The sequence below is a fragment of the Lissotriton helveticus genome, chromosome 9 (assembly GCF_964261635.1).
Source record: "Lissotriton helveticus chromosome 9, aLisHel1.1, whole genome shotgun sequence".
NCBI classification, from domain to species: Eukaryota; Metazoa; Chordata; class Amphibia; order Caudata; family Salamandridae; genus Lissotriton; species Lissotriton helveticus.
The window spans coordinates 97,241,436-97,260,676 of record NC_136070.1 but is presented as its reverse complement, the minus strand read 5'-3'; the positions used below and the strand labels follow the sequence as shown (position 1 = coordinate 97,260,676).

The window sequence follows — 19,241 nt, the reverse complement described above, 5'->3', positions numbered from 1 at the left end:
CCCCCCGACGCTCGCGCGGCCGGGTGTTCGGGCAACACCTCCCGCGTGGCTCCACCGGAGCCGCGAGCGGCGCGTCCAGCTCCACGCCGCCGGTCCCTGGGCTACACGCGACGCAGGAGGAGATACGTGACTTCCTCGTAGCCATGAGGACTCACTTCCCTCCGTCGGACCCTGTCGAGGCGCCTTCGCGCCCCACGGGTCCGACTGGGAGCCCTTGCAGGCCGTCAGTCCCGGCCCCGGCGCCGTCGGGTGCTTCAGCCCCGGCGCCGTCGTCGACTCCGGTCCAGACGCCGCAAGGCCCCACAGGATCCAGGCCTGGATCCGGGTCGTCGCCAGTCGACCTCACGACTCCTCCGCTGGCGCCGACCCAGAGGGTGTCGCTCCCGGCGCCGTCTTCGGACGCCGCCGACCCGGTTTCAGCCCCGGTCCGGGTGTGACGCCGGAGCGTCGCCGCTAGTCGCCGTCAGGTGAGCAATTCACCTACGAACCGGCTCCATCATTTTTGCCTGGTTTCCAGCAGTGCCAGTTAAGCCAGGACTGGGCACATGAGCTGGGGGAGGCCAGTGGTCTAGACACTTCGCCTGACCCTGGGTTCACCGCTCCTCCCTCCGTGGCTTCAGAGGAGGGGGCTACTTATAGCGTTGTGTTGAACAGGGCGGCCAAGGCCTTGGCTCTTGAGCTCCCTGTAGCGGCCGTGAGGACTAATCTCCTCACTGAGGTGCTCAAATCGCAGTCAAGCTCATCGGAGCCTCTACTGCCGTTTAACGAAGCCCTCACCGACGTTCTGATGGGAACCTGGTCCAAGCCCTCTACAGGCCTCCTTGTGGATCGGAACGTGGCCCGACGCCACCGCCCGGCTCCGGGCGACCTCTGCTTTCTGTCCGTTCACCCCACCCCGAGAGCCTGGTAATTCCGGCCTCTACGTCCCAGATCGCATTCCCCACCGCTCCGCCGGGCGGGAATCCAAAAGGTATGATCAGTGTGGGAAGAAACTGTTCTCTTCTCTGAGTTTTTGGCTGCGGTCTGTCAACACCGCCTGCCTTTTGGGCCGTTACACCCACTCTCTGTGGGATAAGGTTGCGAAGGTGCTGCCACAGTGTCCGGAGGAGGCCCGGACACGGCTCGCCCAAGCCCTGACGGAGGGGCGGGATGCAGCACGGTACTCAATTCGATGTGGACTTGACACCACGGACTCGCAGGTCAGAGCGATATCCACAACGGTGGCGGTTCGTCGGCACGCTTGGCTGCGGTCTGCCAAATTCTCGGGGGATGCCCAGGCCACGCTCATGGACATGCCCTTCCATGGCCGTTGCCTCTTTCGCGACAAAGCGGATAGTGCGCTAGAGCATTTAAGGACTCCAGGGCTACGGCCAAGTCCTTGGGCATGGGCCAGCGCCAGAAAACTTCTGCTTTTTGCCCCTTTCGTGGCCAAGGAAGGGGCACCCCACATTTCTAGCCAGCCACAGGCCGCAGAAACAGTCTCAACACGGTTGTGGATGTGGTTACCGCCGTGGCGGTTCTGGGGGACAACGGCAGGGTCAGTCCACATCCGCCCCCGCAGCATCTGCCTAAAAGCCTTCCTAGTCCGGCATTTCAGGCCCATTCGACGCCAGTGGGGGGCAGAGTTCGCCATCACCTCCTCCACTGGCGTAGCATCACGTCTGACAGGTGGGTGCTGCAAATTGTCCGAAGGAGCTACTCCCTACCCTTCGAGGCGACCCCTCCAGCCATGCCACCGCAGTACCACCACTTGTCGGGGGGTCACTTGCAACTTCTGCAGGAAGAAGTTACGGCCCTCTTGGCCAAGGGGGCCATCGAGCATGTTCCTGGGCCAGAAGTAGGACGTGGTTGCTATTCCCACTACTTTCTGGTACCCAAGAAGGGCAACGGAGGCCTTCACCCTTTCTTGGACCTCAGGAGCATCAATGGCTTCCTCCGGAAGGAGAAGTTCAAGATGTTGACTTTGGCTCAGGTCCTAGCTGCCCTGGACCAGGGAGACTGGATGGTATGATTGGACTTGCAGGATGCATATTTCCACATCCACGTCCTGCCAGCCCACCGGCGCTACCTGCGGTTCACGGTAGGCCACGAGCACTTTCAGTTTACCATGCTCCCCTTCGGCCTTACCAGCGCCCCTCGGGTGTTCACGAAAGTGATGGCGGTGTTCGCAGCTGATCTGCGCGGATGTTATGTGTTATGTAATAAGTGTTTTTTAAAGTGCGCAGCTGCCCCAGCAAAGAGGCGTCCCGGCGCTGGCAAATCTAAATAGTACAAGATCCAACGAGATCAGGAGTTTCAGTCTTCCCCTATCTCGACGATTGGTTGTTGAAGGCGGGCTCGCCCCAAACAGTCGTATCCCACCTCCAGACTACAGACGACCTCCTGCACTCGCTGGGGTTCTCCATCAATGTGCCGAAGTGTCACCTGTGCCCCTCTCAGAAGCTCCTTTTCATCGGAGCGGTTCTGGACTCTGTGCAGTTTCGGGTTCATACCCCCGAACAGCCGGTTCGGGATATTCAGGCTCTGATTCCGATCTTTCAGCCTTTATCCCGAGTTTCGGTCAGATTGACGCTGCGGCTCCTGGGGCTGATGGCCTCCTGCATCCTTCTGGTGCATCACGCCAGGTGGCGGATGCGGGCTCTGCAGTGGGACTTGAAGTTTCAGTGGGCACAGCATCAGGGCAACCTGTCCGACCACGTCCTGTTCTCGGAGGGCACTGCGAGCCTGTTGCAGTGGTGGCTCACGAACCGCAATTTGGTCAGCGGCAGATCCCGCTCCCTACCCCAACCAGAGCACGTAGTAGTGACGGATGCGTCCCTCCTGGTATGGGGAGGCCACATGGGAGAGGAGGAGATCAGAGGCTTCTGGTCTCCGGCGGAGTCCCGGCTTATCATCCTTCTGGAGCAGTGGGCGATCCGACTTGCACTGAAGGCATTCCTTCCCTCTGTCCGGGCAAGTGTAGTGCAGGTGTTCACGGACAACACCACCGCCATGTGGTCCTGCAACAAACAGGGCGGGGTGGGGTCGTGGCCCCTTTGTCAGGAGGCTCTGCGCCTCTGGCAATGGCTGGAACGCCAGGGCGTCACCCTGGTGGTTCAACACCTGGCAAGTTCCCTGAACGCCAGGGCGGAAGAACTCAGCCGCTGGTGCATGAGGGATCACGAATGGCATCTGAAATCTGATGTGGCGCAAGGTCTCTTTCAGCAGTGGGGAGAGCCTTGGTTAGATCTATTCGCCACCGAAGAGAATGTGCAATGTCATCAGTTCTGCGCATTGGAATTTCCAAGGCGGCACTCGCTCGGTGACGCTTTTCGTCGTGAGTGGAGCTGCGGTCTGTTGTACGCCTTTCCGCCAATACCACTTCTGCCCAGAGTCCTGAAGAAGATCAGGCGAGACCGGGCCCAAGTTATCCTTGTGGCTCCGGACTGGCCACAAAGATACTGGTATCCCGAGCTACTCAGCATGTCAGTTGATCCCCGATTCGTCTGCCTCTTTAGGAGGACCTTCTGTCGCAGCAGCAGGGGACGGTCCTCCACCCGAACCTGTCAAGTCTCCACCTACATGCGTGGAGATTGAGCGGCGGCAGTTAAGGCCATTTGACTTGCCTCCTGAAGTCTGTGATGTGATTCTGGCAGCCAGGCGTCCCTTCACAAAAACGGTATACGCCTTCAGGTGGAACAAATGTGTGGCATGGTGCACAGCAAAGGATGTGGATCCACTCTCTGCCCCCCCTTTTAGAGGTTCTCCTCTTCCTTCTTTCTCTTGCCCAGCAGGGCTCTGCTCTGGGCACTATCAAGGCCTACCTCTGCCTCCGCATCCTTCGAAAGAGGAAGAGAGGCTCCACGTCTGGACCCAAAACGTGCGCTCTCCTTCTATCTAGATCGCACACGCCAGTTCCGGGTGGGCGACTGTGAGAAGTTGGCCTGATGTGCAGTGTTCACTATTCTAGTGATCACTATATATCAGTCCAAACAACCCTTATTGATGATTGGTTGTAAGTCAACCTTATAGACCAGCTATCCTAGTAGCATGGATACGAGCAGTCTAAGGCTAAGACTCTAGAGGGCGTGTTAAGCCAGCTGTTTTACCATCACATTACCCCTTGAACACCCAGTGAAAGGACACCACACAAGTGTTATGAAAATAAACAATGTATTTATTAGAATCACAACAACCCTGTACTCTTTATGAGGACAGGGTGCTTTCTTCCCTTTCAATCCTCAGAGTAGCCTGTCTCATCCTAGCTTCATGCTCCATTCTCTGAGGGGAAGTCAATCTCCTCTGGGGAGAGTTCCTTCTCCCCTGAGAAGAGGCATTAGAGTGCAGAGATCTATTGGAGTCCCTAGAAAGAGATCTATCTCTCCTAACTCCAAGGTTAGGCCTACTTAGGGTCAGTACTGGGGGTCCCCCAGATCCTAGCCCAAGCAAGTCTAAGTTGGCCCTAGTTAGCCTTCTGACTACCTCAAGACCTTTGTCTACCTCGTCCCCAGAGAGTTCCCCTTGATCCTCCTCCTCAACTGCATTGGCAATGTTGGGGAGGTCTGGATCCCCAGAGGTACCCTCTAAGGCTGGCATATTCCCATCTAGCTGAGAAAGCTTTCTCGCATCATAAGTCTCTAAGAGACCTATTAAAAAGGGAATGGTGGGGTTAGACCCCTGCTTCAGTTTTCTGGAGACACAGATTTGTCTCATCTCCTGGAAACTGAGAGCTGCATATCTTGAAGTGACCTGTGGAGGGTTAACACTGACCAGGGGAGTCTCAGTAGATTCTCCCTGGGTAGACATGCTTTTCTAGTGAGGTGTAAGTGGTGCACTTACCTACACTATATGTTTGCCTACTGATCCCTTGCTAGAGTTGTAGTTTAGGGTGTGCTAGGCCCTAGGAGCTACAACAGCTGGTTCAGTAGAACTCAGAGTATTCTAAGCTAAGTTATATGTACCTTAGTACTTATGTGATCTTTCACAAGATATTCTTAGGATATGTGTGGTAAAACAACAGCAAGCTCAAATCCCAACCGCTGCCCACCAATGTGAGAAGTTGGCCTGATGTGCAGTGTTCACTATTCTAGTGATCACTATATATCAGTCCAAACAACCCTTATTGATGATTGGTTGTAAGTCAACCTTATAGACCAGCTATCCTAGTAGCATGGATACGAGCAGTCTAAGGCTAAGACTCTAGAGGGCGTGTTAAGCCAGCTGTTTTACCATCACATTACCCCTTGAACACCCAGTGAAAGGACACCACACAAGTGTTATGAAAATAAACAATGTATTTATTAGAATCACAACAACCCTGTACTCTTTATGAGGACAGGGTGCTAAGCACACAACAAAACTCTTACGAAAATACTTAAGTTAGCACGGTATACACAAATGCCCGAGGGGCACGAAAAACCATATACTTTAAAAGTGGAATGCGAAATTACTAGCAGGTAAGTACAGTACTAATAGGCTTTGGAATCGCTAGGACTTGACTATAGAATCGTTGGATTACTTCTAGGAGACCTAGGGGACTCGGGTGCAGAGTGTGCACTCTCACGCGGGATGCGGGACAAAGTCTATGGAAGCTAGTAAAGTTAAAGTTAGTGTTTACGGGCGAACCCGACCTGGTAGGAAGAAAACGACAGGGGATCCTGACCCTTGGGTAGTGAGGCTATGCTGGGGCACCGAAATGCCGAAGTTACCTAGCCCAGGGGCTGCAGCTGCATAGGTCTCAAAAGACGTCGGGAATCCTCGTTGCCGGACCAGGAGCCTGGAAGAAAAGATGCTGGCAGGCAACCAGTGAAGATAGTTCGAGTTGATCCAAGCCTGGATCTGGAAGATGGATGACACCTGAAAGCAGAGGGGACCAAGTTCGTGACTACTAGCCAGTAGTCAGTGGGCACCAGGAGGGCACCGGATGGCAGTCACCTCGACTAGGTGAGTGGGCGACGCTGGCTCTGCAGATCTCACGGACCAGGAGGTGTTGTCGGCGACCAGGATGGAGAGGCGAGCTGTCCCACGATGGATGAAGCTGTCGGCGTCGAAGTTACCCAGGATTGGGCAACAAGCCTTGGCTAATTCAAGCCCACGCGGTGGACTCAAAATGGCGTCTTGAGTGGACCAGGAGGGTCCGGGGTGCTCCTCTTCAGGAAGGGAGCAAGGGCCAGTCTGGAGCAACCAGACCAGCAGCAGTGATGTCGTCGGCCGTCGTTCAGAAGGCCACAAGCCAGCGGGCTAGTAGCCAAACAACGCGGTGAGCAGCAAAAAGCAGAAGGGCCCCACGCAGATCGTGGAGATGCTGGGAGGCTGCACTTCGGTGCTGGAGCTGCTCAGGGTCGGGGCTTCTCGGACCCCAAAGCACTCACCAGGAAATTACTCGGCGGGCTTGCTGTGCAGAAGTCGTGCAGTCTTGAAGATGGCCGGTCCCTCGAGGTCTCGTCGCACCCACGGTTCTCAGCTTGGCTGTAGAGGTGGGTAGAGGTCAGAGGTGCCAGGGAAGCCGGTTCTCGTCGAGCTGGGCAGTCGGATTCCGGAGGAAGGACGTGCAGCAGACCGCAGTGTTCTTGATGGTGCCTGCGGATGCAGGGTGACTACTCCTTAGCCACAAGGGAGAAATCTTTAGGAAGAAGTCTTGAGTTCCTTTCGTAGAAAGTAGTTTCAGGATTCAAAGATGATCTAATTTGGAAGGGGGCCTGCTCCTACCTTTATCTGGGAAAAGGGGGCTGGCACGCGACTAAGTCCTGCCCTAGGGGTGGGACCAAGAGGGGGGTGGTTACACCCACTTCCTTGGCGGGCTTTTCCCCAGCACAGGGTCTGGAGTGTCCCTGGAACTGGTTCAAGCCAGCCTATGCACAGTGAGCACCGGGGTGCCACGTGCAGTCACCTTCCTCTGAAGCCCTGCCTACCTACAATACACAAAATCCTGTCTGGGACGGTGCTGGCACCGCCCCTGGCAGGAAACCCTTTGTCCTTATCTCCTGCTCTGGGAGGACTCCCAGCAGCAGGAGGGCAGACTTGTGTCTCGGTGGCAGCATCCATTTTGTGGATGCTAAGGCTCTGTCTGACTTTAACCGGGGTTAGGGGTTACATACATGTCGTGTCCCTCTAGAAGGGTGGAATGCTAACCCCGTCGCCAGAAAAGGCGAGGGGTTAGTATTCCAATTCGTATGACACCTTACTCGACATGTTTTGATAAAGCGATACCAGAGTTGGCATATAACCGCGAGGATTATAATGCACTTAAGAGTATATGGTATGCGATATCATGGAAACGGCTAAGGGATGGATCCCGAAAGCCGCAGACAGGCTCAGCTCATGCCAGAGCACCATCTCGCACGATTCCAAGCACTCTGCCTTCAGGATTGTTAAGGCCTGCCATAGGAGTGACTGATAGGAGATCTGTGTGTCCATTTTAGGGTTAGATATAGGTATACTATATCTAAAGCAAAGGGTGAGTACACCACCTTGCCCCAGCTGTCGTGCAGCCAGTTGTGTCAGTTTAGTTAGTCAGCCCAGGGGTGGCATAATACATGCTTCAGCCCCTGGGAGACTTCTGGGTACACCTCAGCCCTGGGTACAGGGACTTGGAGAGGGCCCAGGGCCAATTCAGTACCTGAGTACAATTTGGATAGAGAGAACAGCTAGGCTGTGGGTCTGATTAGCAGGCCCACAGCCAGGGAAAGTCGTAAACCAGTGCAGCAAAAAGCAAAAATCTGGGTGATCATAGGATTGCAGACCCTACTCTCCTACATGACCCCCCCCCCCCAAACTTTGGGACAATAAACTAACCTTGACCAGGTGAGTCTTCTTGCTCTAAGTGGAAATACCTGGAGAGCCCATCAGCATTGCTGTGATCAGTACCAGGTCTATGCTCCACTGTAAAATCCATCCCCTGTAGGGAAATGGACCACCTAAGCAGTTTGGGGTTTTCACCCTTCATCTGATTTAGCCACAAGAGGGGCTTATGGTCTGTCTGAATGGTGAAGTGAGTGCCAAACAAGTAGGCCCTCAGCTTCTTCAGGGCCCAGACCACAGCAAAGGCCTCCCTCTCAATAGCTGACCAATTTTTCTCTCTGGGTGTCAACCTCCTACTAATGAAAGCAATAGGCTGATCATTACCATCAAAATTCAGTTGAGACAGAACAGCCCCCACACCCAACTCAGAAGCATCTGTTTGGACAATGAATGGCTTGGAGTAATCTGGACTCTTTAGGATAGGTGCTGTGCACATGGCCTGCTTTAGGTCATTGAATGCTTTCTGACAGCTTGCTGTCCACTGAACTTTCTTTGGCATCTTTTTGCTTGTCAGGTCATTAAGAGGGGTCACTATGGACTCATAATTTCTGACAAACTTCCTATAGTACCCAGTCAGGCCCAAGAAAGCTCGAACCTGAGTCTGGGTGATTGGAGGAGTCCAGTCCTTGATGGCCTGTATCTTACTCTCCAGTGGCTGAACCTGGCCTCCACCTACCAGGTGGCCCAGGTATACAACCTGTGTCTGCCCTATCTGGCACTTTGTGGCCTTGATAGTGAGGCCTGCCTTTTGCAGAGCCTCTAACACTTTCCTCAGGTGGACCAGGTGATCCTCCCAGGTGGAGCTAAAGACAGCAATATCGTCTAGATATGCTGCACAGAAGTCATCCAGCCCAGTGAGGACTTGATTCACCAACCTTTGGAAGGTGGCAGGTGCATTTTTCAGTCCAAAGGGCATTACCACAAACTGATAATGCCCTCCAGGGGTAGAAAATGCTGTCTTGGGTTTGGCCTCCTCAGCTAACCTGATTTGCCAATACCCAGCTGTCAAATCAAATGTACTTAAGAAGTTGGCAGAAGCCAATTTATCTATAAGTTCATCTGCTCTTGGTATTGGGTGGGCATCAGTCTTAGTGACTGCATTGAGGCCTCTGTAGTCTACGCAAAACCTCATCTCTTTCTTACCACCCTGGGTGTGAGGCTTTGGCACTAGAACTACTGGGCTAGCCCAAGGGCTATCTGAGGGCTCAATGACTCCCAGCTCCAACATTTTCTGCACTTCAGTTTTGATGCAGTCTCTAACATGATCAGGCTGTCTGTAGATTTTACTCTTGACAGGCAGACTGTCTCCAGTGTCAACATCATGGGTACACCAATCAGTTTGGCTGGGTGTCAGAGAGAACATATGTCTGAAGGATTGCAGGACTTGCCTGCAATCCTGTTGCTGATGTTCAGTGAGGCTGCCACAAAAGACAACACCATCAACTGATCCATCATCAGGATTCTGAGTGAGCAGGTCTGGGAGAGGGTCAGAGCACCATCTCGCACGATTCCAAGCACTCTGCCTTCAGGATTGTTAAGGCCTGCCATAGGAGTGACTGATAGGAGATCTGTGTGTCCATTTTAGGGTTAGATATAGGTATACTATATCTAAAGCAAAGGGTGAGTACACCACCTTGCCCCAGCTGTCGTGCAGCCAGTTGTGTCAGTTTAGTTAGTCAGCCCAGGGGTGGCATAATACATGCTTCAGCCCCTGGGAGACTTCTGGGTACACCTCAGCCCTGGGTACAGGGACTTGGAGAGGGCCCAGGGCCAATTCAGTACCTGAGTACAATTTGGATAGAGAGAACAGCTAGGCTGTGGGTCTGATTAGCAGGCCCACAGCCAGGGAAAGTCGTAAACCAGTGCAGCAAAAAGCAAAAATCTGAGTGATCATAGGATTGCAGACCCTACTCTCCTACAGCGACCAGCTCTTTGTTGGTTACGTGGGCGCTAAGAAGGGACGGGCGGTGCACAAGCGGACCATCTCTCGGTGGGTCGTCTTGCTGCACACGTTTGCTCGGCACTACTGCCTGGTCAGCCAAGTCCGGAGAGATGGCTTTTTCTGCCCTTCCGTTCTCCAGGACTTTCTGGTGTGATCTTGGTTCGCAGACCCACCACCGGTGTTGGTATTGCTGGGGTATCTTTTTTTTCTTGTTCATGGGGGCGCACCAAAAATAGAAGTCCAGAGAAGAATACGTAGAAAATGTTCTTTATTTATCTTTATCCAGTAAAATACACATCATCAATAAAATATACCACAAATTCAGCCAACGCGTTTCACTCCCTACCAAGGAGTTTCTTCAGGGCTGAAAGAACAATAAAAACAAATACTCACATCAGTTTCCTGCATCTCAAAGTATTTGCACCTTCATCATTTTATACAATTACAAAAAATATATAAATAAGTTTTGTGTACAACACTTATTTCCCAAAACGTAGGCAAATGTACAGTAACCAGGTATTCACCAAAAAAAGAGAGAAAAAGGGAAAGACAGATACACAAATATTATTGGTTATTTAAAGAACGCACAATTTTCACGCTATTTTTATAGTTTTTCACAGTTTTTTTACAGTTATTTTCTACACGGTTACCATCACGGAAGGGGGAAAGGGTAGACATAGAAGACCGTGAAGAAAAGTCCAAACATTAAAAAGTGACCTATTGTGATATTATAAGCCCACAGCGATTTTTAGGCCTTAACAGTACAAGGACCACGGGGAGAGGCGTGTATCACACGGTAGGTTAGTATTCACACAAGTCTCAAAATTTGCAATCACATAAGCATATAGATAGGTTTTGGTACCATTGCTTCGCATTTGTGGTTAGCAGCGAATTCCACTACCAAGAGCTACAACTAGGTACATCAAATTTCTATAGATGCCTAGACCTTGACCTAGGCATCTATAGAAATTTGATGTACCTAGTTGTAGCTCTTGGTAGTGGAATTCGCTGCTAACCACAAATGCGAAGCAATGGTACCAAAACCTATCTATATGCTTATGTGATTGCAAATTTTGAGACTTGTGTGAATACTAACCTACCGTGTGATACACGCCTCTCCCCGTGGTCCTTGTACTGTTAAGGCCTAAAAATCGCTGTGGGCTTATAATATCACAATAGGTCACTTTTTAATGTTTGGACTTTTCTTCACGGTCTTCTATGTCTACCCTTTCCCCCTTCCGTGATGGTAACCGTGTAGAAAATAACTGTAAAAAAACTGTGAAAAACTATAAAAATAGCGTGAAAATTGTGCGTTCTTTAAATAACCAATAATATTTGTGTATCTGTCTTTCCCTTTTTCTCTCTTTTTTTGGTGAATACCTGGTTACTGTACATTTGCCTACGTTTTGGGAAATAAGTGTTGTACACAAAACTTATTTATATATTTTTTGTAATTGTATAAAATGATGAAGGTGCAAATACTTTGAGATGCAGGAAACTGATGTGAGTATTTGTTTTTATTGTTCTTTCAGCCCTGAAGAAACTCCTTGGTAGGGAGTGAAACGCGTTGGCTGAATTTGTGGTATATTTTATTGATGATGTGTATTTTACTGGATAAAGATAAATAAAGAACATTTTCTACGTATTCTTCTCTGGACTTCTATTTTTGGTGCGCCCCCATGAACAAGAAAAAAATGGTCTAACTGATCTGGAGAACACAGCGACGCCAAACAGCAGCTGGTGTTGGGGTTGGCAGCACAGAGAAAAAAGATATATTGAAACATTGATTTATTGGAACTGGAGTTTAGGTGCGGCACTTTAAGGTCCGCTGCTGCTTTTTTGTATAAACACTTAATTGCTGGGGTATCTATTCTAAGGTAAGGAATCTAACACAAACGTGTTTCTTTCAGATGCACAAGTTACTTACCTTCGATAACGATATATCTGTAAGAAACATTAGTTAGTGTTAGATTCCTTACCGCCCCACCCATCCTCCCCGTTCTGCGAACCGATGTCTAGGGTTAAGGACATCCCTTTCAGGGCCCTAGTTTCATGGCACCAGTGTCTGTTTCTATCATGGCTCTGCGTTCCTGGTGTGGAAAGCTATGTACAGAACTGACGTCGGCGCACGAGGGCGGAGTCTAAGTACTCCGAAGTCATTCCGGCGATCACGACGCAACGACGGACGCAGAGCCGCAGACGACGCCTACCAACGCGCAAGGGTACTGCTGACTAAAACTTTCCAGATCCAGTCTGACGCCTGGGGATATTCTAAGAAAAGGAATCTAACACTAACTAATGTTTCTTACAGATATATCGTTACCGAAGGTAAGTAACTTGTGCCTCTGCCAAACCTCTGGGGACTGTGGACTCTGTGGACTCTGTGCACACTGTACCTTACTTTGGTGCAGTATATACAGAGCCACTTTCTTACATTAGCGTAGAATTAAAATTGGCCTGACAGACCCTGTAAGTTCCTAGTAGATAATAAAGCTATGGGGGTTTAATATGCCTACAAGACTCTAGCAGATAATAAAGCATGGTGGTTTAAAATCTCATCAGAGTTTATGCAGTTTGCATGTGTGCACAGCTGCTGGAAATTAATTGCAAAGTCAATTTTGGTGCTATGGGCACTGTAAAGTGATAACCTACACCAGTTGTACATATTAGGTACCCCCAAGGTCTCCCCTAGGTGTCCAAGAGGTGGGCGGGGGGAGGAAGGGGAAAGGGGAGATGGAGGGGGATTTCATGTAACTAAAAGCAGGACCCTTATAGAAAGAGATATTCTAAACCCCGGTGAGGGAAATCTGCCCATGTTATTTTCCCCCAATGTAAATACTTAGCCCATGTAACATTGCAATATTTTATGCATGCATAATTGTCGGGAAGGGAATAAAATGTCATTCAAAGACTTGGAAGAATGGTATGATTAAATCCAACAGATCCAACTTGTACAGAAAACAAGTTATACGACTTTCTTGTCTGTAATTCACAATCCAGCCTTCCTGCAGTCTCTCCTAATTGGTCAGATCTAACAGGATTAGCCGAGCTGCCTTGATTAGGTCATAAGTGGCCTGGCCGAGCAGAGGTCACCTGATGAGAGGAGCTCTCCAGTGGCACATGAATGTGAGAGAAGCGGGATTGCCCATAAAGCATGAGCTTCAAAGAAGAGCAGAACATGCAAAAATGTAAGCCAGGCCTCCCCCGCTTCCTGCCAGATGGGAGGCTTAAGGAAGGAATGTGCAGATGTGATTGGACACCTCTCTGCACCGAAACCACAACCTCCACTATGTCCTCCATCCATTCCGAAGTCCCAGTGGATCCGTGGCCTCATTATGCCTTCAACCTCGGACACAAAGAATTCTGAGAGCCTCTCACCAGCATCATCAACTCGGCGTTCAGATCCCCAACCACCATGGGACGACTCCTGGTGGCCCTCCACCATTAGACCAGCACCCACCACCACAACATCAGTATCATCCTTGACAGCAAGCTCCCCATGAGATAACAGGTCAACTCTGTTGCCTCCACCTGCTTGTTGCCTCCACCTGCTTCAACACCTTCAGAATACTCTGTAAAGTCTTCAGATGGATCCCAACTGACACCAGAAGAACCGTCACACAAGCCTGCTTCACCAGTTGACTTGACTACCGGAACGCCCTCTATGCCGGAACCAACACCCTCCTCTTCAAGTGCCTCCAAACAATCCATAACGCAGTAGCAAGAATCATCCTGGACCTGCTCAGCTGATCCCACATCACCCCCCCCCCCCAACCTCCGTAGCCTGCACTGACTCCACGTCAAGAAGAGATGCCACTTCAAGCTGATCATGCGTGCCAACAAACCCCTTTACAACATGGGACCAGAAAACCTGAACAGCTGCCTGACATTCCACCAGCCCACCAGACAACTGCGGCCTCCCTGGCCCTTGCCACAGTCCCCCGCATCCATCGTACTCGAGCCGGAGGACACTCCTTTTTCCACCTCGTTGCCAAGGCCTGGAACGGCCTCCACATCCACCTCTAAACCTCTACCTCCCTCACCTCGTTCAGGACTGGCCTCAAGACATGCATGTTCGAATCGCTCCATCCCACTCAGCATCTAGATATCCTCTGGGGTGATTAGTGCACCCTACAAATACTGATAGATTTAATGACTGAATGAAACATGCAGCTTTCAGGTCGGCGGAAACCTGGGTAGCCTCTGATCACTGCTAACCATCTTTTAGAGAGCTGCAATCCAGTGCGCTCCTTATTACATTCAGCTAGCCTCACCCAGACCTTATATTGATTTGCAGATAAACACTGGATTTAATCCTCCACACAGGTCAAGTTACATCAAATTCAAATTCAGAGCCACTATAAGAGTACATACATCATAAATAAAAACAAGCTACAGAGTGATCATACAGAATAAATTCATACACACTATTGTTAAACCAGTGTTAACATTTATGAAATCAAATAACCTAAGAGTGTACATAAAAGAAAGCACAGCTGGCCCAAGAGGAGTTATCAAATAAAATAATTAAAGTTCATAAACCATACCCGTCTCATACAATATCTAGGCAAAGGACCTTACTAAGGAAAATTGGGCAAATCTTTTACACGGGGAGGCCAGTAGGCATCTCCTCTTGAAGGGCACAAGTAGAAATGCCTAGCTTCTTACCTCTAATCTTGATGCCATCATTGCCAGTCTCTCTAAACTTTGATAGAGAAGGCAATAGCCACTCACTCAATGATGATCTATTTAGAAGCCCCTCGACCTTGAAGCACAGCTCTTTGCCTCAAGTTGTTAAATGGGTAGAAACCTCCGGGAACTCACATGATTATCAAGCCTGCTAGGGCCATAAAGACACTTTAGGCAACATAGCTCTCCTTAATGAGGCGAGAGGAGGGGGTGGGGAGCTAAAAAGAAGTATAGAACCCTTGCTCCCAAGATCAACTATGACGATAACAAGGGGTAACTGTTCTGGTTGTGCTGTATCTCAGGTTGGTTATATGATAATGTATGGGGGTAATCTTCATTAATAGGAAGTGATGCTCTCACACAATTCGTAAAGGTGTCATGCTTCATCATCTGGCTTGGCCCCTTGTTAGATTGGTGCTGCAATACCCCACGGGCCCCGTTAGTGGCCTCTTTAGTTAAGATCTTTTAAGTAAAAACAAGCTGTGATGTTGAGTGCAGGTATGTGGGAGATAAGCGAAGAAGTGAAATAAAACTACTTGAGGGGTATCACAAAGTTATATTTAATCTGGGGTCCCCTCGGTATGGGATACAAAGTGTATGTAGATTGTGAGCTTCCCGTAATGGAGAAATCAATCTAACAATGTGCATGGGTCGACATGTTTCACGCCTCAGTGGTCCAGGAGGGATCCATGTCGTTTCATAAGGACCATAGAAAGTGGAAATCCCTACCCTTAGTCAGGGTTATGTGGGGGGGGGTTATTTGTTGTGTGATATTCAATAATTACCACAGAAGAATTCTGTAATGGAGGTGAGCCACATTGGTACCTACTTATCAGTTAACAAAAGTGAGAGTCTTAACATCCAACCCTCCAAATAGGAGTAATGTGCACCATGGGTCCAGGCAGAGGACCGAGACAGTGCTGCCGCTAAAGGTTTATGGATAGTTGCCATGTGGGGCACGGTAACCTACCCTTCCTTCCTCCGAAGCATGACACCTTCAAGGGTGTGTGAGGGCATCACTTCCTATTAGGAAGATATCCTCCCCCTATCACATATTCAACCTGAGATACAGCACCACAGGAACTCCTGATCACTGTCAGAATTTCGCTCTCAGCCATCCTGATTTAGAATTTTAGCTCCAATTAGGAGGTAACTTGTGATAATGACCCACAGTACCTTGCTGCATTTTAGTTACCTGACAACTATTAGTGCTGAAAGAACATGCACAAAAAACTTTCCATAAGCATTTTCCATATATCAGAAGTGTTTTTGTCTATCCAATATTAGCTGAAAGTTGATTTAGGTTTGTGAGTAACTTATAACAAACTACTTCATTAATTTTGATGCTAACCTGTTTCATGTTTTTGCTTTTCTTGAAAAGTAATAAACCAAATCCTAACCAGATCACTGTAAATAATGTCAAGCCGGCTGTAAATGGGACTGCAGTACAAGGACAGAACCCAGTGATAGGACGAGCATGTGAAAGCTGCTACAGTAAGTTATTTGAAATGTTCTTCATTAATTGTGCAGATTAGCTGACCCTTTTATGAATTTAATAGATTAATATAAATAGTATCTCACTATTTGCTTCACAGGATTCAGAGAATCCGAGTTTACCCGTTAATAAAGTAACGATGGACAATTGCTGTGTACAGTTAGCTAATTATCATTATTTTTTTGTTCATCTTACGTTTTCTATGTTAACATCAATTACTCAAATTAACGCACATTTCCCAAATATGTTATAAAATGTGCAGGTAATTTCTTAGGTAAAACTGTGTATCATGAACTTGTAATTTGGCCACTAGGTGTTGGCTAATTTTATATTGTTGATTTGTAGTATATATTACAGGAGCCATAAAATAGCCTACACATAACCAAAATAAAATATCGGCCCTATCAACTTGCCTATTGAATTTGGGATTAGCCTTACCTTAGAGAATGTTGCTGTAGTTGTGTAGGGGCTTAAAGAGAGCAGAGTGACCATCAAGCATGTTGATATTTGTGATGTTTGTTATAGCTCATGACTCTGTCAAGACCGAATTTGTGCTTTTTATTGTTCTGTTAAATACTGTACATTTCTCCTGTCCAAAGGCCTGCTAATTTAATCGCAAGGTTTCTTTTCTAGACTTTTTAGCGAAATATTGATACAGCAAGCAAAATGCAGGCCATTACTCTTGAGCACCTATCTGGTTATTACTCCCTCACCTATCTGTTTCCCACTTACTCACATAGTAAGCCACTGAAAGTAATGTTTGCCTCCTTGTTTCTGACTCTTTTCTCCACATCAGGGTCCACCCACATCAGTCTACGTTCAGATTCACTTAGCTGTCCAAGTTCTTCCTCTCAGCATACCGCTTGTTTGTAAACTTAAAGAGCCTATAGGCATATTCTCTACCTGCCCTCATCAAACTCCCAATACTTTGATCACATTCATGAACCACTCTTAATTACACCACTTTAACACTCTGCCTTTTACTTGGCTATCCTCTGCAAATTTACCCAATTTGTTCAGTGCCCTAAACTCGTTTAGCTCCTTCCTTAAAACCTAAAAAAGAAGCAAACAAAAAACTAAATGTCAGCATGTTGATAAGATTGATGGAACCTCGCACCCTAGAAAATATAGTCCTTTATTTGGACGGGATCACATCTCTTTGCCAAAATGTCTTCAAGAAATCCAAATCAAAATATTACAACACTCTCCTCTCTCATATTGCAAACCCAAAACATTTCTTAGAACATTATCTCATCTTTCGAATCACCGCCTTGTGCAACTTCACAGGTGATGACTTCCTACAATGACACCACAATATCTGGTACCGAGAAACACGCTCAGCACCCTACTCAGTTCTTCCACTTCTCTCTCCTTCCACGTGCACCACCCACTCAGACTATTACTTTTACCACCCCAGCTGAACTTGACATTCTCCGAAGTTCCAAATCTTTTTGTTGTTGTTCCTGACCCTTACTACACCACCTAGTTAAGAATCGTCTGTCATGAGTAAGTTGGCCTGAGTTTTTTTTAAAAGATTACATTACAGCCATTGTTGCTCCGGGCAAGAATTTGGAAGAATCCAGAGGCTGATCTTTGTAGAACACTATTAGCAGACTGTATGAAATTGGACAACAGCTTAGTCATACCCTGGTTAAGGTGCATCAAAACGAGTTTTGCGAAGATCGGTGTTTCAGAATATTATGCAAATCCTCATACCTTGCGAAATGTGTCATCTGCTACAATCAAATCACTTTTGTATCAAAGCCTTGGGCAGCCAAGTGAACTGTGTAATACCACTGGACATTCGGTGCCTTGTTCTCAGCCACAAATACAACTTGCCCTCTATATCCAAATAGATCTCAATGAAAGGCAACATTTTTTGCTGTCCAGGCTCCGCTTGAAAACTATAAATTTCTTGGCTGCTTTTCCAACCCAGGGCTCATGGTTTTCCTCACTTCCTGTCTGTCCCTGTGACACTTTATCTTATTCTGTAAATGTTATAAACCTCAGAGGAGGAAGTTAATCCATTCACTATTATTAACATCACGGATTAGAGCTTATGATTGGCGATGGTCTATTTGCTTTCCCTTGGAACTACAGATATTATACATGGAGTTTTAAACTACCTTTTTACTGTTTTTCAGGTCTGTAGCAAATACTAGGTATTTCTATTAATCTGTGTTTTACTATGTTTTTGTTTTAAATGAAGGTGTATGTACGCAAACTTTTATGGATCTTTTTGAGTCAAATAAAGTATTTTTATCTGATCAGAGTCGTATTCTGGACTGATTTGGAACTGGCCCAAGTCAACCATAATTTCCCTAACTGTGCACTGAGCCCCATGCACTAGATTTCCCACTAGAGTGATGCACGGAGCCTATAGGATAGGATAATGTTTCTGTAGTAGGGGATCTCTGTGTATAGACATAATCTAGTGAATAGTCCCGCCCATGTGCGTGGACCCCGGAGCAATCAAAAATAATCTCTTAAGTTGTCCTCAGGGCAGTCCTGCATAGACACTTAAGAGAAAATTTAAGACAATAATGCAGTCTATACCTGCAAGGCTACACTGTCCAGTACTTCAACTAGAAATGCAAAGGATAATCCACCAACATCACATTTAACACAGTCTGCTAAGTTTCACCCATAGAGAAACTGCCCCTTCACAAAATCCTTGGAATGATATAGAGGAAGGGATGGACAGACAAGCCCCCATAGGCTGCCATTATGTGTCTTGAAAAGGGATAACATGCCTTTAAGGAACTCTCCAGAGACCCTCGGTATCCCATGATGCACAGCAAACTCCTTTTACTTTCAGTTCTTTTTTCCGGCTCCTGCTAGCGGGACCCTGGAGCATTGAGCTCTCCCTTTTTGGGTGTTTTTCAATTTTTGGGCGCTTTTAAAGTGTTTAGAGTGTTTCACTCGACGTCTGACTGCTTCTTCTACCCGTTTCTGGAGTTTTTGGCCAGTTTTGCCCACTCTTTTGTTGAATATGCCTGCCCTGTTCGACAAGTGCCCTGAGTGTGCCAGTAAGAAGGCAAAGTCAGACCCTCACAGGGTGTATATCCTCTGTCTCCCTTCCTCTCATGTTCCTGATGACTGGGAGATTTGCCAACAATTCTCCAGCAGGACCCTGAAGGATAGAGAGAAGATCCAGCTCCAAGGACTGGAGCTCAGGAGACAGCAGGACCAAGGTCGCTCTGGGCATGGAGGGACTTCGTCCTCTGCCCGTGCGTCGGCCTCTGGGGGGCTCCCCAGTCAAGATAAGTCCAGGAAACGACGCAGATCTCCGTCGACGTTGATAGCCTCGACGTCTGCGTCGAGAGGGTTGACCAC

The 19,241-nt window shown here is 48.3% G+C and overlaps 1 protein-coding gene across 6 annotated transcripts in view; it reads left to right on the top strand.

Annotated features, from left to right (window-relative positions):
* Nucleotides 1-19,241, top strand: part of MTA1 (metastasis associated 1) — a 761,697-nt gene that overhangs the window by 429,467 nt on the left and 312,989 nt on the right. For all 6 annotated transcript variants that reach the window (XM_078659566.1, XM_078659564.1, XM_078659562.1 and 3 more), the window contains exon 12: nucleotides 15,792-15,904. In XM_078659566.1, coding sequence (XP_078515692.1) covers nucleotides 15,792-15,904 — 113 coding nt within the window. The remainder of the gene's footprint in view (nucleotides 1-15,791; nucleotides 15,905-19,241) is intronic.